At 46.0% G+C, this 24,168-nt stretch overlaps 1 protein-coding gene across 1 annotated transcript; it reads left to right on the top strand.

Annotated features, from left to right (window-relative positions):
- Positions 1-531: 531 nt before the first annotated feature.
- Positions 532-23,659, top strand: LOC310781799 (pre-mRNA-processing factor 6-like). The gene is made up of 21 exons (XM_083642426.1): positions 532-733; positions 1,187-1,346; positions 1,538-1,656; positions 1,882-1,960; positions 2,369-2,545; positions 3,566-3,694; positions 4,306-4,400; positions 4,548-4,704; positions 6,438-6,600; positions 8,663-8,781; positions 9,571-9,789; positions 12,329-12,451; positions 13,162-13,283; positions 14,772-14,910; positions 15,068-15,187; positions 18,144-18,320; positions 18,550-18,683; positions 19,495-19,586; positions 20,018-20,132; positions 20,348-20,474; positions 23,176-23,659. The coding sequence occupies exons 1-21, from the start codon at positions 546-548 to the stop codon at positions 23,326-23,328; spliced, it is 2,907 nt and encodes a 968-aa protein (XP_083498552.1). The 5' UTR covers positions 532-545; the 3' UTR covers positions 23,329-23,659.
- Positions 23,660-24,168: the final 509 nt, after the last annotated feature.

The following is a 24,168-nucleotide window of genomic DNA, read 5'->3' as shown; positions in this document are numbered from 1 at the left end:
ATGCTCTCTCCAGATTCTAAATATAGCTGAACCATTTGGTTTGACCAAGTAAAACTATTTTTATACGTATTTTGCTAAATCTCTATGGGAAAAGAAATTGCGGAAGAAAATCTCTGGTACAGTGCTGAATAAATAGGTACCATGGCTGGTACAGGGCATGGATGTATTATAATAACAGGGAGAAAGGCAGGAAGTGACGTTCACTTTGGCTCTATATATTTTTTTATTAGTGCGTGGCGCCCCCGTGTGGCTACCATGGAAGACTTTCATTACCTTAAACGCCTGCAAACATCCAAACGAAAATAACTGGAATGATAAAGTTACACAGCTAGTGGTGAACCCTAAGCTTTGTGCATTTTATTTCGTTCACATCAACGATGACGGTATCTTCAACTATAAAAGGGAAGCGAAAGCTAATTACACTGCCTTGTGGCGGCGCTGTGGCAGCAGCAGGCAGGTGTTTCTGGAAGGAGAGGGTCACGCTGGGAGCGGAAGAGGCACTATTGTTTACCCCGGAATAGAATCCCCTCATCTGCGGAGCAACGATGGCCAACGCTCCGGGTAAACACTCCACTAAAATAGTGTCCCGGTCGTCCGCGGCAGGCGCCGGGGCGGCCGCGGTCGGCGCCCTGCCCCCGGCGATCCCCCTTGCCTCTCCGCTCATGGGCAAGAAGAAGAAGCCGTTCCTGGGCATGCCCGCCCCGCTAGGCTACGTGCCTGGGCTCGGCAGAGGGTAAGCCTGCATTAGCCTAGTTAGCCACCTTGCTAACTAGCTAGCTAGCTATCTAGCTAGCCCAATTGGGTCTGTTAAACGATTTGCTGTTAAGCCACTGACTGTGCTTGAATAAAGTTGTGCAGCCGGCTGTGCTGAACCGAGGTTTCGAGTTGAGATTTGTTTAATACCAGCCTTTTGGTTAACGTTAGATGTGTATTAAAATTGAACCCATAATTTACTGGACGACATGAATGTTAGATGGGTGCAAGCAACCTAACCCTAGTAGACAGTTATGGTTATTTTTTATTTATTTATTTTTTTGACAGTTATGGTTATTGCAATCACTCAAACTGTCACACTGACCTCTGAGAAGGGGGTTGCTGCCTATTCTTATTCTTCTTGTTCCCTGTGCAATGCACGCCTCCAAATCTCCCCATATCTATCTGTCTAACCTCTGTTGCTCCGCTTCAGTGCCACTGGTTTCACCACCCGGTCTGATATCGGTCCGGCTCGTGATGCCAACGACCCAGTGGATGACCGCCATGCGCCCCCAGGGAAGAGGACGGTGGGGGACCAAATGAAAAAGAATGAAGAAGATGAGGAAGATCTGAATGATACCAACTATGATGAGGTGTGTATGACTGGGCTGTCCATCCCTGTCTATTATCTGAAATTTTTCTGGTGTAGTGGGGTTCGCAAGGACTGAAGTTATTCCGCAAAAAAAAGGACACCAAACACGTCGCACCCCCCTCTTTCCAATATGATTTTTGCACGATCTTTTGCTCATTTTAAACACAATTTGTTGTATTTCTTCCCTTCCAGTTTAATGGCTATGCAGGTAGCTTGTTCTCCAGTGGGCCCTATGAGAAGGATGACGAGGAGGCAGATGCTATATATGCTGCGCTGGACAAGAGGATGGACGAGAGGCGTAAAGAAAGAAGGTGAAGAAAAAAAGGCATATATTATTTCCCCACCTTAGTTTTAGATAAAAGAAAAGCATGTGAGTCTGCCTACAGTTTTGGCCAGCATAGCACACACTGTGTGTGTGTGTGTGTGTGTGTGTGTGTGTGTGTGTGTGTGTGTGTGTGTGTGTGTGTGTCTGTGTCTGTGTCTGTGTGTGTGTGTGTGCCTGGTTGTATTATAATGGATCCCATTTGCATTTACAGAGAACTGAGGGAGAAGGACGAGATTGAGAAGTACCGTATGGAGCGACCAAAAATCCAGCAGCAGTTTTCAGATCTGAAGGTTCACTTCTACAAATACTCTAAAACCCATAACCCTTACCACCTCTTCTTATCTTAATCACATCTCTCTCTCCCCTACCCTCCTCTGCTTGCACCAGTCTGAGCATTTTACATTGAATTGTTTTGTCACTGTTTGGTTGTATCTCACACATTTCACTTTTTCAAGGACTAACTGCCACTCAGCTTAATTAATATTTACGCATATGGTTCTCTCCCCAGACATGAAACTCCTTATCTTTAAATGCGGTGCTCTTACATTAAGCTATCTAGACTCTAGTCCTGCCAGCACCTATTTTGACATATTTTCACTCATTTTTCTTCCCCCGAGACTGCCACTTGTCTTGTTCAACAAGCTCCTTGACCTCTCGCTTTATCCCTCTTCCTCGTTCTCTTCTCCTCCTCTGCACAGAGGAAGTTGTCTGAGGTGTCGGAGGAGGAGTGGCTGAGCATCCCTGAGGTGGGCGACGGCCGAAACAAGCGGCAGAGGAACCCCCGCCACGAGAAACTCACCCCCGTACCAGACAGCTTCTTCGCCAAACACCTCCAGTCTGGAGACAAAAACACCACCGTCGACCCACTGCAAGGGGTTCGTATACACACGCACAGACACACACACACACGCACGCACGCACGCACGCACACACACACACAGACACACATTTAAATTATTTATTTATGTCCACATAGATACAGAGTACAAAGGACATAAACACTAGTAATGCAATCAGATGTTGGGAGTTGGTCAGATACAAGAGTGCCTAATTGGCGACCACAATAGTGCATACAAAGAAGATGTATATAATACCACACACACACACACACACACACACACACACACACATACACACACACACACACACACACACACATCCACATACAAACATTACTCTCCTTCTCACTTAGAGACTCATGTTGTAATGTCAGTGTGCACCAGCAGGAGTCAGGCTAAGCTGCTGTAAACATGCTTGACCCACCAAGTCACTTCTACTAGTGGCATTTGGACGGCACGGTGGCTCAGTGGTTAGCACTGTTGCCTCACAGCAAGAAGGTCCCGGGTTCGAACCCCCGGTCCGTCCCAGGTCCTTTCTGTGTGGAGTTTGCATGTTCTCCCCGTGTTCGTGTGGGTTTTCTCTCCGGGTGCTCCGGTTTCCTCCCACCATCAAAGACAATATGTTAGGGTTAATATTCCTGTCAGTGCCCCTGACCAAGGTACTGGCAAAAGAACTGGATTTGGTCCCCGGGCGCTGCACTGTGGCTGCCCACTGCTCCTAGTTCTTGGAAGGTTCCTAGTAGAGGATGGGTCAAATGCAGAGGATGAATTTCCCCATGGGGATAAATAAAGGATAACTTAACTTAACAGTGTTTTGGAGGACCATTGTATAATCATGGTGGGTTAACCCAGCATACCTGAGCCGCCTGTCGCCCACGCCTTCAACAGTTCTCACTAGTATCAGCTTCAATGGAGCGTTTTTAAAATGCTCCATTACAACTAAAACCTTTAATGTTGCATATAATCTAAAGTGCCGTGTCGTAGGCCTTTCCACAACACCATGACAAAGTTGTCGGGGCTCCACTACATTAACATTGTGTTTCTCCTCTCCACTAGCTGGGCGGTCTGAACACTCCTTACCCAGGAAGCATTACCCCTGGCCTGATGACGCCCGGCACAGGAGACCTGGACATGAGGAAGATCGGTCAGGCCAGGAACACGCTCATGGATATGAGGCTCAGCCAGGTAACAAGGAGCTAAGGCCTTGTCGTCAGGTCGCCCATTGGCGATTGAACTAGGGCTGCAACTAATAATTATTTTCATGATTGATTAATCTGTCGAATATTTTCTTGATTAATTGATTAGTTGTTTGGTCTATAAAATCTCTGAAAATGGTAGCAAATGACGATCAGTGTTTCCCAAAGCCCAAGATGACGCTCTCAAATGTCTTGTTTTGTCCACAACTCAAAGATAATATCAGTCTACTGTCATACAGGAGTAAAGAAACCAGAAAATATTCACATTTAAGAAGCTGGAATCAGAGAATTTAGACATTTTCTCTTCAAATTGTACTCAAAACGATTAATCGATTATCAAAATAGTTAATTTTCTGTTGATCGACTAATCGCAGCACTAATCGCACTAATAGCAGCTCTAGATTGAACTTTGGCTTTTGGTTTTATGCTTTTATTTTCTTATTATCTAATTATAAGAATAGCAAGATGACCCGTGTGAGGATTAGTTTGATCTGGAGAGCTGTAGACTTGTTATCTATTGGGGACTGCTATGATAATGACACCCGGAATTGAATTTTCTCTCTCTCTCTCTGTCTCCGTCTGTCGCTTCTCGATCGTTAGGTGTCTGACTCGGTGAGCGGACAGACAGTGGTGGATCCTAAAGGTTACCTGACAGATCTCAACTCCATGATCCCCACACACGGGGGAGACATCAGGTGAGACGATTGAAACACCCTGGAGCCACCAGCTTTCAGATTAAACGTAGAGACAGTTTCTTAATAAACAAATCGTTGTGTGTGCGTGTGTGTGTGTGTGTGTGTGTGCGTGTGTGTGACGGTTTGTCTTTGGCTGGGCATGTCCAGTGACATCAAGAAGGCTCGTCTGCTGCTCAAATCAGTGAGGGAGACCAATCCCCACCACCCGCCTGCCTGGATCGCCTCGGCCAGGCTGGAGGAGGTGACGGGCAAACTGCAGGTGGCCCGAAACCTCATCATGAAGGGCACCGAGATGTGTCCTAAGGTATGAGCTTAATAACCGCACAAGTATACTCAACCTGTATCTCTCTTTGTTATGCATTTAGTTAAAATCACAGCGAAATAAAATACCCCAGCCATGTTTGGTTGACAATTCTCCATGCCACAACATGCACCTATTTAACGGTAAATGTTAAAAACAAAAAGACAAAAGAAACCATCTTGTATTTTTATGCTGTTTCTTTTTTTACTTCCAGGACTCAAAGTCGAGCTGAAATGAAAAATGACTTTTTCGTGACATCCTTGGGTATAGAGCTCAACAAGTCATGTGACTTTTCGTGACGTCATTTGCCCCAGAAGTAAGTTCCGCATTCATTTTCTCCATAGACGTTTTGATAAATCCTTATCTAACGAGTTTTAAGGCTGGAACCAAGCCAACCTGTGACCTACTGAATCATGAGAGACCATAAAACATTTGGTGTTAAGCAAGAACAAAAAATAACAAGGGGGAAAATTGAGGATTCACCCCCCCCCCCCCCCCCCCCCCCGGGTTGTTGTTTTTTGTTCTTGCTATAAGGATTTATCAAAAATGTCTATGGAGAAAATGAATGCGGAACTTACTTCTGGGGCAAATGACGTCACGAAAAGTCACGTGATTGTTGAGCTCTATTCAGTGCAGCTATTTAACAATGTATGCCAAACAAATCACAAAAATCAAATTTCTTTAGTTTTTCACCTTCTTTCACATCAAAAGTTCATTTTTCATCATTTCATTCATAACTGTAATCTACAGTATGCTGCCGTCAGTCAGCACTATCACATTTCTACCCCATATCGACCGATCATATCACAACAACATGACATCTGTCAATCAATCTTCATTGCGAGAAGAAAATTCTGAGCAGGCAAAATGGCTGCCTACTGCCTACATGGGCAGACTTTTCTAGCCCATAAATGTTAATATATTTGGCCAATAAGTATGTAACATACAAAATAAAACTTCATTTAATGTAGAATGCAAAGACATGTAACTAGCTCGTTTACTCACATTCCCTGAATAACGTTAACGTCCGCGGGTCTTACCCCGGCCCCTCGGACATTCCAAGCCTGCAGGCAGCACTCTTGCCTCGGCTTTGAAACGGCAGTACACGGCACGCGGAGGCAGCCAGTTCCTCGGTTCTCTGAATATCCCACTCGCGTCGCGGCAGAACACACTGAATCCCACTTTGGGGGCAGAACGTGTCATACAAGCGCCAGGATTGGCCAATGCCAACTCCAGGCCCCAGAACTGTCAAATCAAATCGACACGCTATGGCCTGCCTCTCAACCCTCTTTCATCTCAGGCAATATTTGTTCTCAGTCTGATGCGTCACCGATGCGTCAGCCAGGTCGCCATTGTAAATAAGAATTTGTTCTCAATGACTTACCTGGTTAAATAAAGGTTAAATAAAATAAAATAAAACCGACTCTCTCTGAGACCTGTCTGTGCTCTTTAAGGACATATAATGTACATACATAGCACATATGTGTCACTAGCACTTCCACATCATTGGCTGGAATCATGTTTGTTGTATTGTGCGATGTTATGCACTGTTTAAAAGTGGTAGTACACAAAACAGTCATACTTTTGCCCGCGCTATTGAATCAATACATGCATGTTAAATATAGGCATTTTGATCTATGTTTCAAGGTTTCTGATAAACATGGTGTACTGTATGTATAATAGGAAAATTACCCATGTCCCCTGGTATATCAATGTGTTTTCTCTGTGTCGTCCAGAGTGAGGATGTGTGGCTGGAGGCTGCCAGGCTCCAGCCAGGCGACACAGCCAAGGCCGTGGTGGCACAGGCCGTGCGCCACCTGCCCCAGTCTGTCCGCATCTACATCAGAGCTGCCGAGCTGGAGACAGACATCAGGGCCAAGAAACGAGTGCTCAGGAAGGGTGAGGCAACAGATAACAATACATTGTCAAACTAAATGATAGAACTTTGTTTTTAAAGTAATGTTTAATTTTGCATTCCTGCATCAGCAATATGTTCACATTTGGACAAAGATGAACTTGCTATTATTATGAGAGCATGGTGCAGGTTAGACACCACTTTGCATTAATATGTGGGACTTTTATGTAGCAATTAGGATTCTTTTTTGTTTTTTGTTTTCCCCCCACACATAGCTGCATCTAGACTGGTTTTTGTGAAGCATCTGGCACGCACACATAGAAACCCGCAAAATCTAGCAATAACACCTGTGACGATTTTAATAAACAATAAATGTTCCCTCGGATCATTACCTCCGTACGCCCAGCGTCTGTCCGTTCGTCGACAGGCCACTCGCTGTAGTACATCACCTCCACTCTGCAGCTAAACCTTCTCCCCTCTGGAGCTGAGACTGCTCTCCTCCTGAGCTCCAGCGAGTGGCACTTGCGTCCATCTCTCACGATAAAGTTATCCACCTGAGCCCATTCTGTAGCCGGGTTACACTAGCTGAGATGGTTGGTCCACTGTGCTCTCCAAAATGATATTTCCAAATAGGTGTTATTTTGAGAAAAAAAAACGATTGCAGATTGGGGGTCAGCTAGTTTTACTACTAGTTACGTTTGATTACTGAAACTATTAAAACTTCATAAAGTGCCATATTAACCATAGATAGAGGCCCAAACAAACAGAAACTAAATAGTTGCCTTGGGAGGGGGGAATGGCAGAGCGGAGTTTTCTCTGCTCCTTCAGTGCCGAAATGCATTCTGGGCAGTGTTGAATTATCGTACCAGAGGTACATTGCATGTATCGTGCATGTATCGTACCAAATGGTCATTGTTGGAGGGAAATTATCGTACAAAAATACGATAATTATCGTACGTCTGGTGTTTTGGAAGGTTTTCTGCTGTACACATTGACGGTATATTATTATTATTACAGTAAGTACAGTAGCCCAAGTGTCGTCACAGGTGTTATCTGCACAGATGGCTTTTTTTAACATGCATTATAATGCCACCTTTTTCTCCATATTTTTGCCCTGGGGGCATGTTGTAATTTTGTTTTAGTTTTTTAGGGGTATTTTCATAAGAATCTTGAATCCTAAGTGTAAATTATAATTAGTTTTACCTGCACCACACTCTTTAAGCAGAGCTAAGGAGTGCTTATTACCAACAGTGCAGGCATGAATATGTATATATATATTCCCTGCCAAAAGGAATACACAAATTTCCGCCTTGTTCAAAACCAGTCTGAATCTGTTGATCGTCTCATAAATGCACGCCCACACACAAGCTCTCTGTTCCTACTCCCACACAGTCACAACAACCATTTCACAAGGGCTACACTTGGCAGCTGTATAGCTGTTTGCACCATGGTGTCAGTGCCCTGAGTCACACACACCCACACACACACCCACACACACACACACCCCCACACACACACACACACACACACACACACACACACACACACACACACACACACACACACACACACACACACACACACACACACACACACACACAAGCAAGTTCCCAGCAGCATACTCCAACTGACACAGATAGATGTTGAACTTCCTCTCTATTGGCCCCTACATGTCTAATTGTCCCGTGTTCTAACCCTCTCCATTACACACACACACACACACACACACACACACACACACACACACACACACACACACACACACACACACACACTCTTCCCAGACAATATTGCACTATGCTACCAATCTACACTAGCCGTTGGTTTTAATTTCTATAAATTTTCACATGCATGTTCAGTGTAACCTTTTAATAGTCCCATTTGGCAGAGTTTACACAGTAAATATTTTCATTGTTACTAACAGTAAGCAGTACCAGAAGTTCCCGGTTTGGATCCCCATAACAACAATGTGTTGTCAAAGCATCCTTGAACCGAGACACTGACTCACGACCGCGGGGATGAATAAAGTGCTCTGTCACTGTAAGAGTGCCAGCTAAATGGCTAAACTGCTAAGTGAATTTCCTATGTGTGTGTGGTGTGGTGTAGCTCTGGAGAACGTGTCCAAGTCGGTGCGTCTCTGGAAGACAGCCGTGGAGCTGGAGGAGCCCGAGGACGCCAGGATCATGCTCAGCAGAGCTGTGGAGTGTTGTCCTACTAGTGTGGAGGTACACACCCAGCACACTATCATTCCCCTTCCCTGAGCAGGGTTCCTACTTCTTCTCTTCTTAGGTCCCTTTTCTTCTGGGGTGAAGAGTCAGGCTTTTGATGATGATGATGATGATGATGATGTCAGGTCCATCATAGGGTTCCTATGCAGCTCTGAAAGTCTGGGAAAGTATTACAAATTAATTTTGGATCATTTCCAGGTCTTGAATAGTTGGGGATAAAAAAAAATTGGGGGGGGGGGGGGGGTCATCTGGAAAAGTATGGAGAGTGGTTTATGTTGTAGACCCACTTTGATTTTGACAATTTTTTTGTTGATGTGAAGATTAATGCTCCGATAGAGGGATGCTCTTATTACCAAGCAGTGGTTAGCATGCATTATATCAAATAGCCTGCACCAAAATCAAATCCACTCAAGAACATAGGGTCTGAGAAAAATATAGAATTTTTAAATGGAAACCATGTAGGAAGAACCCTGCAAATCATCTCACATATTCTGATATTTGTCAAATTGTCACTGTGAAGAACAGTCTTCATCTATACATTAATATGACCTAGTGAGCAGGAGCAAGATGTGTCTGCGTAAATCATATTGAACGCCAGACAGAATCTTCAAAACAAATCAAGGTCTGGAAAAACTTTGGGATGTTTTTATTGAAATTGTGTAGGAACCCTGCCTAGGCTAATTCAGTGATACGCAATTCTACCGCTACTGATTGGATCAAATCATGCTGGATGATTTATCCAATCAATGTGAAATATTGCCTCCTCTTTCTGTCTGCTCTCTCAAGCTGTGGCTGGCGCTGGCCCGGTTAGAGACGTATGAGAACGCCCGCCGCGTCCTCAACAAAGCCCGAGAGAACATCCCCACGGATCGCCACATCTGGATCACCGCCGCCAAGCTGGAGGAGGCCAACGGCAACACTCAGATGGTGGACAAGATCATCGACAGGGCCGTCAGCTCCCTCCGCGCCAACGGTGTGGAGATAAACAGAGAACAGTGGATCCAGGTGTGTGCCTGCACCTTTCTGATTGGTCCAACATGAGAGAGAGAAAGGAAGAGAATGTAGCCTGATATCGGGCCGAATTGCCAAACTTGTTACACTCCATTTCCTTCTTCAGTCTGACATTGCCTCCACTGTAACGCGTTTCCCTGGGGAGGGAGATTAGATTTTCCCGAACCAATCACAAGAGACCTAACTTGGGACCCTGACGAATCTGAAGGCGCACGTTTTATTTGCTCTGGCGAATCGGTCTGGCGATGTCGGGCTACTAAAGAGCAACGTATATCCACCTCAATCTAATCCAGAACACAAAAAACATCTCCCCCTTTGAATAAATGCCTTCAAAGCAGAGTGCTGTTTGGATTTCAAAGTAATTGGTACTTACTTTTAATCGATTTATATCAGCCTCGATAGCAGCATCTATCTTGTCTATAGCGGTCGCCATTCTTGTCATTACTCCTCGGCGCACTTGACAACAGAAAACGGCTTGACAACAGGGTTAGTCCCGCCCCGTCCCATTTATTGGTGCTGATTGGCTAATCACTGGTCCCTCCCCCCACCCGGCGCATTGGACTGAACGTTTTTTTTTCAACCGAGGAAATCACTTGTTTCACGATGTCACGATGCCAGACCAGACGTTATTGTTATATTATGATGATCCATTCACCATAAAGAACAGCTCAGACACACAGTGAGTGCATAAAAGTAGGCGAATAATTGACCCGCAATATGAATTTAAGCATTTAAAACACAATTTCCCTATTGTATCCGATCAAATGAATGGCCTAAACAGATGGCGCATAACGTTGACCTTGATGTGAGTTTGTAGTTGTGTTGCCAGGGGCCCTGGTGTTTGGTGAGGGAACGACTGGGTAATGCGTATTGGTTTTCAGCGTTGGTGGCATGCCAGCATACTTTGGCAAAGCTCTGCACTCTCCTATTTCATTTGGGTGCATTCGAGCACAAGTCAAACATTGTGATTGGCGTTTTGTTTAGTGCAGTGCACTAAGTTCCCTTTCCAGTTTCTTTTGCAATCAGAGCCCGTTTCACTACAATGCTTTCTCAACAACCCCCCCCCCCCCTTCCTTTTTGAATGCCATGTTTTTTTTCCCCCTCCTGGCAAAGTGTGTGATAGAGAGGCAAAGTGCCTACTTCCTGCTTCAGCACTGTACCAGAGATTTTTATTCGCCATTTATTTTCCCATAGACATTTCACTAAATGCTTATAAAAATAGTTTTACTTGGTCAAACCAAACAGTTCAGATATATTTAGGAACGGGAGAGACCATAGAACATTTCACTCGGACCAAAACCTAAAAACAACAACATAAAAAATATTTTCTTTAAATCCGCTTTTTTTTTTTACGTTTTGGTCCGAGTGAAATGTCGTGCGGTCTCTCCTGTTTCTAAATATATCTGAACCGTTTGGTTTGAACACGTAAAACTATTTTTATAAGCATTTTACGAAATGTCTTTGGGAAAATGAATGGCGGATGAAAATCTCTGGTACAGTGCTGAAGCAGGAAGTGACGTTCCACTTTGGCTCTCTATTGTTGTGGGTGGATATAGGTTCAGCAAAGGCCATTGGCCGGTATAGCCGTAACTACACCAGCAGAGAGGGAAAACAGGGCTTTCGAAATGACAGGAGGATTTGGCAGTGTCCGACAGAATCCTTTGGTGTGTCCAGATTTGTTCCATCTGTGCAGAGGTTGTCCCTCATAAAGTCATAGCCTGTTCGTCGCTCTACGGTAAATCATCTGAATGGTTCTCCAGCACAATAACCCAGGGCTCATTTGGGGTTTTTCTAGTCTCAGTGGTGGAACATCACATCTTTCTCCAGAAATCCATGTGTAGATTTATTTCCCACTTATTTGAAGTGGCTCCAGCATTCCTCTGAACTAGCTGGCCAACAATTGAGGTCACTAGTTCATGCTTTCTCTCTTCTCCGTTCTCCTTCTGTCTGCCACCAACAATAGTCGTGTTTCCATCAATTTAGCGGGGAAGTATCGCATTAGGAAAGGTTGATGGAAATGGCAAAATATTAAAAAAAAAAATGTGGTGTTTAGCAAAAGAAGCTTTTATGCTCGCTTGAGGTTGTTCTTTTTGCCTTTTTTCGAAAAAGTTGATGTGCAGAATGGGAGATGGAAACACCTTTTTGCGAATAAGCTCTGGCGTAGTGAATATTGAACTCAGCTGACTGATCAGCTGGACCCTGTGTCCTGCACAGTAACACCATGTTGTTGTCTGCGGTGCGTTCTGCTGGCGGAAGAGACCCGGCCCAACAAACGACCAGCAGATAATCCTGCAGCAGATCAAACGTTGTTCTGGATCGTAAAGTTGTTGCACCCAAAGGCTCTCACGTGGCGGGCGGTCACGCCCTATCTCCGATGCCTTTTGCACGGTGACACCCAGAGCTGTTGATTATTCGCTTAACAGCCGTTAATGGCAGCAGCAGCGGCGCCTGATTAGATTTGAAAGATTGTCGACTTTGCAAAAAGTTTGCTCAGAATCGCTCTCCTGCTAAAGTGTGTTTCCTCGTCCTGCAGGATGCAGAGGAGTGCGACAAGGCCGGCAGCGTGGCCACCTGCCAGGCAGTGATCAGGGCCGTGATCGGCATCGGCATCGAGGAGGAGGACTGCAAACACACCTGGATGGAGGATGCAGAGAGTGTGAGTGTCACTCCCCCCCCCCCCCCCCCCCACAGAGCCTCCTGCTACCCGAAGGGGCCGTTATTATAGACGGTTTTAACTTGAAAACAATAACAAACGTCACAACCCACCTGAATATCCGGTTTACTTCCTGTATGCATAGCTGTGCGCAGGTTGATATTCGGCTCATATTAAATGTTAACGTGACGCCGTGTCTCCGACAGACACAGTAACAACGTAGCCTATTTCGGTCTTTATGTCTTGTAGTAGTTAGTAGTAGTAGTAGTTGTTGTTGTTGTTGATAGTTGCCATAACAACCACCCCTGTCGGAAAGACGTGCACACGCTGGGTAATAGGAACCGTTGTTGTCTGGTCCGGAGCTAGCCTGAGAGGCTAATAAAAGCTACATGTTACAGTGTAAGCTGACTAGTACGTTATTGCACGCATACTAGGCCTATCTTTGCATTTAAACGTTTACATAGCAAAAATATTTTTTTTAAATAGAAGTATGTCAGTGTTTCCCCCTGAACAGCTGAGAAAGTGGACACTGTAAATAGCACTGTGAAGATGCTAGAACGGTAATGCAACATTTAATGATAACAACCGCCATAAAACACCAAAGAAGAAGCTGAGAAAAAGGAAGTGCTGTGGGGTGTTGCAGCTTGTGAAAACCGTCTATACACACACCTTTCAACTTGGCGTTAACTTGATACGCCTGTGTTACGTTTCAGTGCGTGTCCCACGGGGCGTTGGAGTGTGCCAGAGCCATCTATGCCCACGCTCTGCAGATGTTCCCCAGCAAAAAGAGCGTGTGGCTAAGAGCTGCCTACTTTGAGAAGAACCACGGCACCAGGTGATCATGTTTCATGTGTAAATATAGCAAACAAAACAGTTACTCTGTAACGTTGCCAAGCTTCCTCTTAGCCCTCAGCCCTGACTCATTATTACAATTGTCTACATTGATTGATTGATTACATTTCTGTTTGTCAGGTGACTCGATAGCAGCCAATACTTGTTTTAGCCTTATCTTCATTTCTTGGATGATAGCAGTTTTTCTTGCCTTTAATCATCTCACACACTCGGTTTGGATTAATCATTATGTCAAAGTCAAATTGTATTATCGCACTAGGAGGCAGGTATTAAAGACGCATTCAATCCATCATAAAATACAGCATGACCGACAACATACCCGGGCAGGGCAGCGGGTTCATGGCCCGTGTCGTCCCAGGTTTTGGTTGGGCATCCATTCAGGCACAATTGGCCGTGTCTGCGGGTGGGAAGCCGGATGACGGCTACGTCGTTGCACTAGTGCCTCCTTTGGTTTGGTCAGGGTGCCTGTTCGGGGGGAGGGGAACTGGGGGGGAATAGCATGATCATCCCAACGTGCGACGTCCTGCCTGTGAAACTCCTCGCTGTCGGGTGAATAGAAGCAGCCGGCGACTTCACATGTGTCGGAGGAAGCATGTGCTAGTCTACAACTCTCCCCAGATCGGCAGAGGGGGTGGAGCAACGATCGGGACAGCTTGGCAGGGGGAATTGGCAAAGAATGTACAATTGGGGGGGAAAACGGGGGCGAAACCAGAAAAAAAAACAAAGATACCAGACGGGACACAGAGACAACCATACAACACAGTACAGTACAGTGCAACATCACTTCATGTGGAGACAAAAGACGAGCAAATCGCTGAGTGCAGAAGGTGCTTAGTACACTCGTTTGTGCAAATTCAGCCTTCTACTTGCAGTGTCAACAAAAGAGTCAAGACCCGCTCTCACTAATGTTCAGCTATTCTCCCCTCCATCTCCCATCTGCTTCCTCGGCTGTCTTTGTGCTCCTCCTCCTCTCCGTTCCTCCTTCACCTCCCATCTGCTTCCTGCTTCCTGTCTTTGTGCTCCTCCTCCTCTCCGTTCCTCCTTCACCTCCCATCTGCTTCCTGTCTTTGTGCTCCTCCTCCTCTCCGTTCCTCCTCCACCTCCCATCTGCTTCCTGCTTCCTGTCTTTGTGCTCCTCCTCCTCTCCGTTCCTCCTCCACCTCCCATCTGCTTCCTCGGCTGTCTTTGTGCTCCTCCTCCTCTCCGTTCCTCCTTCACCTCCCATCTGCTTCCTGCTTCCTGTCTTTGTGCTCCTCCTCCTCTCCGTTCCTCCTCCACCTCCCATCTGCTTCCTGCTTCCTGTCTTTGTGCTCCTCCTCCTCTCCGTTCCTCCTCCACCTCCCATCTGCTTCCTGTCTTTGTGCTCCTCCTCTCCGTTCCTCCTCCACCTCCCATCTGCTTCCTGCTTCCTGTCTTTGTGCTCCTCCTCCTCCTCCTCTCCGCTCCTCCTCCACGTCTGAATGCTTCTCAGGGAGTCTCTGGAGGCGCTGCTCCAGCGGGCCGTGGCTCACTGTCCCAAGGCGGAGGTCCTGTGGCTGATGGGCGCCAAGTCCAAGTGGCTGGCCGAGGATGTGCCTGCAGCCCGGAGCATCCTCGCTCTGGCCTTCCAGGTCAGAAGACGCAATCATGGTCACATTGACTGCAGCAATATTCACTTTTTAGTTTTTATTATCCACTTCAGCCTATTGTCTTACTGTCTGTTTTCCCCATCCAACTGCTTGTACTCCTTTCGCTCTCTCTCCCCCTTTCTTGTGTCGCTGACTCCAGGCTAACCCTAACAGTGAAGAGATCTGGCTGGCTGCTGTCAAGCTGGAGTCTGAGAATAACGAGTATGAGAGAGCCCGCCGACTGCTGGCCAAGGCCCGCAGCAGTGCCCCCACAGCCAGGGTGAGTGTGTAACCACAGCAGTGCCCCCACAGCCCGGGTGAGTGTGTAACCACAGCAGTGCCCCCACACAGCCAGGGTGAGTGTGTAACCACAGCAGTGCCCCCACACAGCCAGGGTGAGTGAGTAACCACAGCAGTGCCCCCACACAGCCAGAGTGAGTGAGTAACCACAGCAGTGCCCCCACACAGCCAGGGTGAGTGTGTAACCACAGCAGTGCCCCCCACAGCCAGGGTGAGTGTGTAACCACAGCAGTGCCCCCCACAGCCAGGGTGAGTGAGTAACCACAGCAGTGCCCCCACACAGCCAGGGTGAGTGAGTAACCACAGCAGTGCCCCCCACAGCCAGGGTGAGTGTGTAACCACAGCAGTGCCCCCCACAGCCAGGGTGAGTGTGTAACCACAGCAGTGCCCCCCACAGCCAGGGTGAGTGTGTAACCACAGCAGTGCCCCCCACAGCCAGGGTGAGTGAGTAACCACAGCAGTGCCCCCACACAGCCAGGGTGAGTGAGTAACCACAGCAGTGCCCCCACACAGCCAGGGTGAGTGTGTAACCACAGCAGTGCCCCCCACAGCCAGGGTGAGTGTGTAACCACAGCAGTGCCCCCCACAGCCAGGGTGAGTGAGTAACCACAGCAGTGCCCCCACACAGCCAGAGTGAGTGAGTAACCACAGCAGTGCCCCCACACAGCCAGGGTGAGTGTGTAACCACAGCAGTGCCCCCCACAGCCAGGGGGAGTGAGTAACCGCAGCAGTGCCCCCCACAGCCAGGGTGAGTGTGTAACCACAGCAGTGCCCCCCACAGCCAGGGTGAGTGAGTAACCACAGCAGTGCCCCCACACAGCCAGGGTGAGTGAGTAACCGCAGCAGTGCCCCCACACAGCCAGGGTGAGTGAGTAAAGGTGCGTTCACACCGACCTATTAAAGTTTTTCGCTGGCATCGAGTTTACATACAAAGTCAATGCAAACGAGCGACTGAGCGTATATTCGCCCGGGAGAAAAATCGCTGGGCGTCCGAGCGACAGAGACAGAGCGATAGGGAGAAAATACGCTCGTCGCCCGAGATGAAATATCCCAACTCGAGCGAAAATACGCTGGCATCAGTCGCTCGCTGTTCAACGCTGATTGGCTGCCGTGTGAGAGCGAGTCAAGGATCACACTGGCTTGGAACAAACCGCTGGTTTATTGTGTGGCAACAAACCACATTGACAGGCTGACAGCTGACATGAAGTGAAGTCTGTCCTACCGGTATGGAGCTCGCATTAGGAGCACGCTGATAGGGTTTAGCTTGTAAACAACTACGGTGGCTCGTAGTGGACAAATATCATGACATTGCGTAACGTTATAGCCCCCAGATGTCCGTCAAATCGTGTGCCTGTTGACGAGCAATTTAAACAGAGCGACAGAGCGATTCCAAAGGGTTGAATCAAGCGACAGAGCGAAAAATAAATATCTTGGTGTGAACACAGCTTTAGTGTGTGTGTGTGTGTGAGAGAGAGAGAGAGAGAGAGAGAGAATTCCCCATTCCAAATGAGGTGAGACCTCCTCATGAGGGTCACTGAGAGCAAACCTCCTGATCTGCATAATGATACAGGCTGAAAGGAAAGAGGGAGCGCCTCCGCACAAGTTTCCGAATTCATTTGGCTTGAAATTGCTGTTTATTTTGGTTTCTATGGTGTCCAAACTTATTATAGTGTTTTTTTTTTTTATGTCTTATGTTTTATGTCTTTATTTTTGTTCCTTGAGTGTTGCTATAATATAAATGGACCCCTGAACCAGGTTTATGGGCGGTTTGATGGTCAGATGATATAGCAGGTGTTTTATCTGTGTCCTCTCTCTCCACCAGTGTTGTTTTGGAGTTAATGGTGCATTATACCCGAGGTGTCTTCTCCAAACATACGCTCCTCTGCAGGTCCAGGCGTGTCAGGCTCCTGCGCCTGTGAGCACAGCCATACCACATTTACCAAACTACCAGTCTGTCTCTCTGATCACGTCGGCTACACTCCCTTTAGTTACTCTGGTTTCCGACTATTGTGTTTGTTGACAGATATATCTAAGAATGCCTATCAATGTGTCAGTCTACTGATGAGAACAAACCATGTGCCGGTTAATGATCCAGTTAGACGCTTGGGATATGACCGAGGAGGAAGTTGACATTTGGTTCATTGCAAGCGAGTATGGTATTTGCATTGCGTAAGTGGAGTTGACATAACTTGACAACTTCCAGTAATTAAAATGGTATTCATCACTAATATGTCAAGTCTTACAAGCCCATCCAGGGCATTTGAAAAATGCATTGATGGATCTTGTTTATACTTGAACAAGCCTCAATTTCCAATAGAGCTGTGCATCTTCACTGATCTCACGATTCGATACGATTCGATTATACAAGTCTACGATTCGATTCGATTCGATTATACGATGCATCTTAAATCGTTGCATCACTTTTTCCGCAATACATGATTTATTTTTTCTCACTTTCTTTTTTCTCACTGTGTGGCTACTTTTAAAATAAAAGTGCATTTGGAATTGCATTGTATTATGATCCATAATTAAAATAAACAACTGCATGTACTTACATTCTATTTTATTTGATTATAAAAAAATAAAAATAAAAAAAAATTAAATAATCGATTTTTGATATTTGTTAATCGATTCAGAATCGTCCTATTAAGCATCGCGATGCATCTCTGAATCGATTATTTTCGGCAGCTCTAATTTCCAATAGCTGCGACCACACGCATACAAAAACTTCCTCTGGTGAAAACGATGGCCACTAAAGGGTGGGGACATTTTTGTGGACCAACCGACTGACCAACAGAGCGATGTAGAGCTGCTGGTTGCAGCTAAATATTTACTGTGCTAAAATGTGTGTGTGTGTGTGTGTGTGTGTGTGTGTGTGTGTGTGTGTGTGTGTGTGTGTGTGTGTGTGTGTGTGTGTGTGTGTGTGATCTGTCCAGGTGTTCATGAAGTCTGTGAAGTTGGAGTGGGTGTTGGGCAACATCGACGCGGCCCAGGAGCTGTGCACCGAGGCCCTGAAGCACTACGAGGACTTCCCCAAGCTCTGGATGATGAGGGGTCAGATAGAGGAGCAGTGTGAGAACATGGACAAGGCCAGAGAGGCCTACAACCAAGGGGTGAGGAGGAGGAGGGAGGACGGAGGGGCGGGAGAAGTGTTTGAGGGTAGCGCTTGTCCTGGGTGTTGATATAACCGCAAGGGCAAAGAGAATCCGACAAAAAGATTGGAAGACGAATTCAAAATGTTCTTAATTGTTTAAACTTTTGGCTGATAGTGAGTGTGCATATTTATTTCTGTAGATAAGAATGAGGCCTAAAGGTTTGTCGTTGTCCCGTTGGTTACTGTAGCTGAAGAAGTGTCCCCACTCCATGCCCCTGTGGTTACTGCTGTCCCGTCTAGAGGAGAGGGTGGGACTGCTGACCAGAGCCAGAGCGATCCTGGAGAAGGCACGACTCAAGAACTCCCAGGGCCCTGAGCTATGGTCAGAAAACACACACGCACGCACGCACACGCACACACACACACACACACACACACACACAGAGCTATGGTCAGAAAACACACACACACACACACGCACACACACACACACACACACACACACACAGAGCTATGGTCAGAAAACACACACACACACACACACACACACACACACACAGAGCCCTGAGCTATGGTCAGAAAACACACACACACACACACGCAGAGCCCTGAGCTATGGTCAGAAAACACACACAGAGCCCTGAGCTATGGTCAGAAAACACACACGCACACACACACACACACACACACACACACACACACACACACACACACACACACACACACACACACACACACACACCCAGAGCCCTGAGCTATGGTCAGAAAACACAGACCCAGAGCCCTGAGCTATGGTCAGAAAACACACACACACACACACACACACACACACACACACACACACACACACACACACACACCCAGATCCCTGAGCTATGGTCAGAAAACACACACACTTAATGCACCAACTCATGGGCCACGGCTGCTAGAAAATGTCAAATTTAAAAACATCAGGACAAGAAAGCTCTATGCAAAAAAACAACACAACTTGGTACCAGACCTTACATTATAAAACATTACAATTCTGATCAATTTCCCCTTCAAAACAAACACAAACGTGCTCTCAATTATTTTAGCACGTTCAATTAAATGACCCCCCTCCAAAAAAATAAAAACATCACTACCACACAATGCCCACTACGACAAGAAAAGATCAAACATGTGACAGTAGGATCATGTTTGTGACTTGTCAGGTTGGAGTCAGTCAGGCTGGAATTCCGGGCTGGACTGAAGAACATCTCCAACACGTTGATGGCCAAAGCCCTGCAGGAGTGCTCCAGTTCAGGTGAGAAGATACTGCTGCTGCTGGGTCAGAACCTCATGTCAGATTGTCAGGAAACAAGAAAACAGCCTTGTTTTGTGCGTGCGTGCGTGCGTGCGTGCGTGCGTGCGTGTGTGTGTGTGTGTGTGTGTGTGTGTGTGTGTGTGTGTGCGTGCACGCGCACGTACGTGTGTGTGTGTGTGAGGTCAGAGAATCATCAAAATTGGGAGTTTCACATCATGCCACAAATGACATGCTGCTGTAAGTCTGACGGGAAAAACTGCGTGCAACAAGTACGTCTAGTTTGGCCACGTTGTTGTCTTCAGATGGGAATGTCAGATGGGAACATTCCCTCCGTTCAAGCTGCAGATAGCACCTCTACACGCAGACGTTTTTGCTACTAGTTCATCTGACATTCTTCTTCTCTCCACGTATTTCCCTTCCTCTGCCACAAGGTATCCTGTGGGCTGAGGCGGTGTTTCTGGAGGCCAGGCCCCAGAGGAAGACCAAGAGTGTGGACGCCCTGAAGAAGTGTGAACATGACCCCCACGTCCTGCTGGCTGTAGCCAAGTAATGACTGCCCTTTCCTCCCCTCATGTTTACCCCTCTGCTGTGATCAAGAACTTCCTTTCTCCTTTGCCCACTGTGAGCTCTGCCTTTTAATGCTTCTCTTGGCAAAGCCTCCCCGTCCCCCCGTGCTGTTCTCTGTTTTTATGGCAGCAGACCGTAGGTAGAAAGCCTCGGAAGTTCTGACAGTTTTTTTAATTTGAAGTGTGTTTCATCAGGTTGTTCTGGAGCGAGCGTAAGATCACCAAGGCCAGAGAGTGGTTCCTGAAGACCGTGAAGATTGAGCCAGACCTGGGAGATGCGTGGGCCCTCTTCTACAAGTTTGAACTGCAGCACGGCACAGAGGTAAGGACATTCGTATTGTCAAGACACGCGCATGTACGTACGTAGTTACAGTTGTCACTCCTCCTCGGAGTGCTTAATCCTGTGACGTTCGCACACACAGTTCAGTTTAGAAGGAGAGTGACAAGAAAGACCGAGAAAGATTTGGCTCCTGAATTTGAGTGTGGATTCAGTTTGTACGAATAGTGTGAACCAGAACTGCACCGGGCGACTGGTTAAGGTCAACATGAAAGGGGTCTCTCGGAGGGTCTGTCTGTGTGAAACATTCTGACTGAAAACAAACATTGCTCTGACCGAAACAGGGTAGAGAGGCGGGACATTTGTCTGGAGGAGTTTGATTTGACCGTTCTCGGGACTGGAGTTGACGTTGGCCAATCCTGGCACTTGAATGCCGCCAATCCCACTCGATGGATCCCACCGGATTCGGGGGCAAAACAAGCCCGCGCCACTCCACACCGCAAAATAATGTATTTTAGCGGACAAATCTGAAACCTACCGGTCACATTTCAATAACAGTCTTACAAACACAATATAATGTAAATACAGCACTGTGGAGTGTGTTGGTAGTCGCTGGCTGGCTCACCGCACCGTGCATGTACGTCCTGTAGAGAGCTTATTTTTGCCATGCACAGGCTCATATCGTTATTATATGATACAGAGAGAAATGAAAAGGCTTCTATTTACCTTCAACTGCCTGCTTCAATGGCCCTGGGACTGTGTCACCGTGAGAGGCTCGCGAAAGTTGCATTGTTTCATGAAGTCGGCTGTGGTGCAGCAAGCAGGGAACTGCCATGTTTCGTTTGGAGTAACCTAACAGGAAGCGTAGCTGAAATATGTTGGGAGTTATGGCTGGATATTTAGCTGATTTTGAGAATATGGACGAGGCATTTGAATTCAATGGCTATTGGCCACCTGTATTTATTTGAGCCAGAGAAACGTTCTATGGATACAAACTGAGGAGAGTCAGAGAGGATCAGCAGGCAGACAGAGGGGGCGAACACACAAATGTTACTGCAAGATAAGTATTCATTTTCTCTCTCTCTTTTACAATAACAACCTGAGCCTGTGTCTGTTGCAAAAATAACAGATTTAGTGGACAGGCTGCAGAGGCAGGAGGGGCATGCGCGCAAAGCGGCTGCAATCTTCGTCAATACTGCTCCAATTTCAAACATTTCTGCCAGGTTGAAAACTACCGAAATTCTCTGTTAAGTGCAGCAAGGTGCAACACTCATTACGTTCTATTACCGTTATCATTGTTCATTTGGAAAACTGGCAGATAGCAGAGGGCTGTTGTGCTTGAAGTTGACGAAAGTATTGATAAGTGTTTGGGCGGAGGAGGAGGACATCCAAAAAACACCCCTCATTCTCAAATTTTAATTTCCTTTTATTTTATTGAATATGTATTTCATAGGGACAGATGCGTTAACCATAGAGAATTGCACAACAATTATTCAATGCAATACATAGCAGTGTTTATGGCCACGGCTAATTCTCAATATCTGTCCCTAGAAGGGCCTGTAAAATAAGACATAAAACATGATCACATAAAGTGTGTTAGCTCCTTTTATTAAAAAGGACGTCTGGCCGAAGGGGTTTTTCCCAGAACGATCCTTTACAGTTCCCCGCAGTGGTGTCCCTAGTGGACATCCCAAAGGCCTGTAAGCATCACACCATGTCGCAGAGAGCCTGAGGAGCCTGGCCATGTAAACAGTCTTGACGTTTGCAAATTCAATTTGTCAAAATGCAGCATGTTCAGGTCTCTCAGGACGTAACAGTGGTGTGATCTGATTGGCATTTTGTCCAATATATTTATTGCACGATTGTATAACCTCTCTAGGGGTGTAGTCACTGATGAACTTGCCTGCAATCATGATGCAGGACGAAGGACAGAGTATGTTATTCAGGGGAGAGGACACCGTGTTCCATTTTATTAACAGTAGCTGAGATGTGAAATATATATATATATATATATATATATATATATATATATATATATATATATATGGATTTATATATTAAAGGGTCAAGCCAAATCACCCAGTCCCAAATTTATTTTATATTTTCATATATATATACGGTATATATATATATATATATATACACAGTATATATATGAAAATATCAAATACATTTGGGACTGGGCTTATCTGGTGATTTGGCTTGACCCTTTATTTTTCTGACTGAAGTCAAATTTAGAAATTGAACTTTTGAGTTTCTTTTGAGTTTTCCTGTCTGACCAGTTAATATTCACCAAAAATCATCACTTATAATTTTGAGCAGTTTTCTCGATGATCATAAAAGCCAATGTCACATGTGGGAGGTTTGTATCAAACTCAAATAAATGCCATGCCGCTGCTGGGGGGGAAACACTGCATCAGTCATGTATTGCAGCGCTATGATGCTCATGTTGATTAGTTGACTAGTACTGTCAAGTGAATTGAAAATACTGTCTAAATTGACAATGGCCACATCCATATTGGTTTGAAGCATAAACACATCTACGTTTAGAGATATTATTTACAGTCATTGCAAGATTGATGGGGGTGAAGAGACTCTTTTTCCTGTATGTAGACATTCAGTCTCTTCATTCAGTTCATAAATATGGTAGTGATTCCCCAAAACTGACTGTGTATATGACCAATGTGCTTATGAACATAGAGAGTGAGTGAGTGTGTGCCTGACCTCCTTCCTCTCTCTCCACCAGGAGCAGCAAGAGGAGGTGCGCAAGCGCTGTGAGAACGCTGAGCCTCGCCACGGAGAGCTGTGGTGCTCCGAGTCCAAACACGTCCTCAACTGGCAGAAGAAGATCGGAGAGATCCTGAGCGAGGTGGCCGGCAAGATCAAGAACACCTTCTGAGACGGGTGCCACATTTGGACTGGAAGACTGTGGCAGTGAGCGACGCAGCAGCCATGGTTCTGGACATACACGACCCTAGTTCTCCCATATGTCCTAGTCTAGACGACAGAGAAATATACAGAACACACACACACTGTAATTTCACCTTTAATTTTGGACTGAACCCTTACATGTTTCAAATGATCAGTTGTGCAAACATGTAGATGCTGTTAAAAAAATAACAAAATATCATTTGAAGAAGTGTCTTGTCCCCTTGGATAATGTAGAATGTGTTTTTTTTTCAATATCTGTTCAGTGAACCTTGAGTGTACATAAATTATCTTTGTCAGGACCCCTCGTGTTAAATGCATTGCCTTTTTCTATTAAACTTGCTTGAGCCGGTGTATTTAAAATGACTTTGGACGCATCCAATAAACAAAAAGAAATGTGTGTGCTTAGCATTTGCCTGCTTCTGCCAAACAGATCGTTTAACATGTCTAACATGAAGTGTTAGACTTGGGTGGACAGTTTGTTATGAGACGTGTTTTCCTAGACCTTGCACCAGCACTATCCCTCCCATGCAGCTCCCATCATGCACAGTCAGCTTTCCTGCTGTATGGGATTTCATTCTAAAGATCAAAGTCTACTTCACACCTTTTTGGTTTTCCTGACACCATAAGAAATGTAAAAAAAAATCACATTATAAAATGCTTTTTTCTCTTAAGTCACCAGCTGAAAAGTAACATAATTTGTTAGGACTTCTATATGATTGTTTTAAATGTGATTGAAATTTGCAACATGTAGCCTAATCAAGCACTGTCAGATTGCAAGATCACCTCTAGGCTACCCTCTGTCCCCCTT

Source organism: Poromitra crassiceps, assembly GCF_964638095.1.
Source record: "Poromitra crassiceps genome assembly, chromosome: 8".
Classification (NCBI taxonomy): Eukaryota; Metazoa; Chordata; class Actinopteri; order Beryciformes; family Melamphaidae; genus Poromitra; species Poromitra crassiceps.
The sequence above is the reverse complement of the archived record's forward strand: the minus strand, read 5'-3'. Positions and strand labels throughout refer to the sequence as shown.

Coding starts and splice junctions, on each gene's coding strand:
- LOC310781799 (XM_083642426.1), top strand. CDS start 546: ATGGCCAACGCTCCGGGTAAACACTCCACTAAAATAGTGTCCCGGTCG. Junction 6,601..8,662: donor GAAACGAGTGCTCAGGAAGG/GTGAGGCAACAG, acceptor GGTGTGGTGTAG/CTCTGGAGAACGTGTCCAAG. Junction 20,133..20,347: donor GTCCTGCTGGCTGTAGCCAA/GTAATGACTGCC, acceptor GTGTTTCATCAG/GTTGTTCTGGAGCGAGCGTA.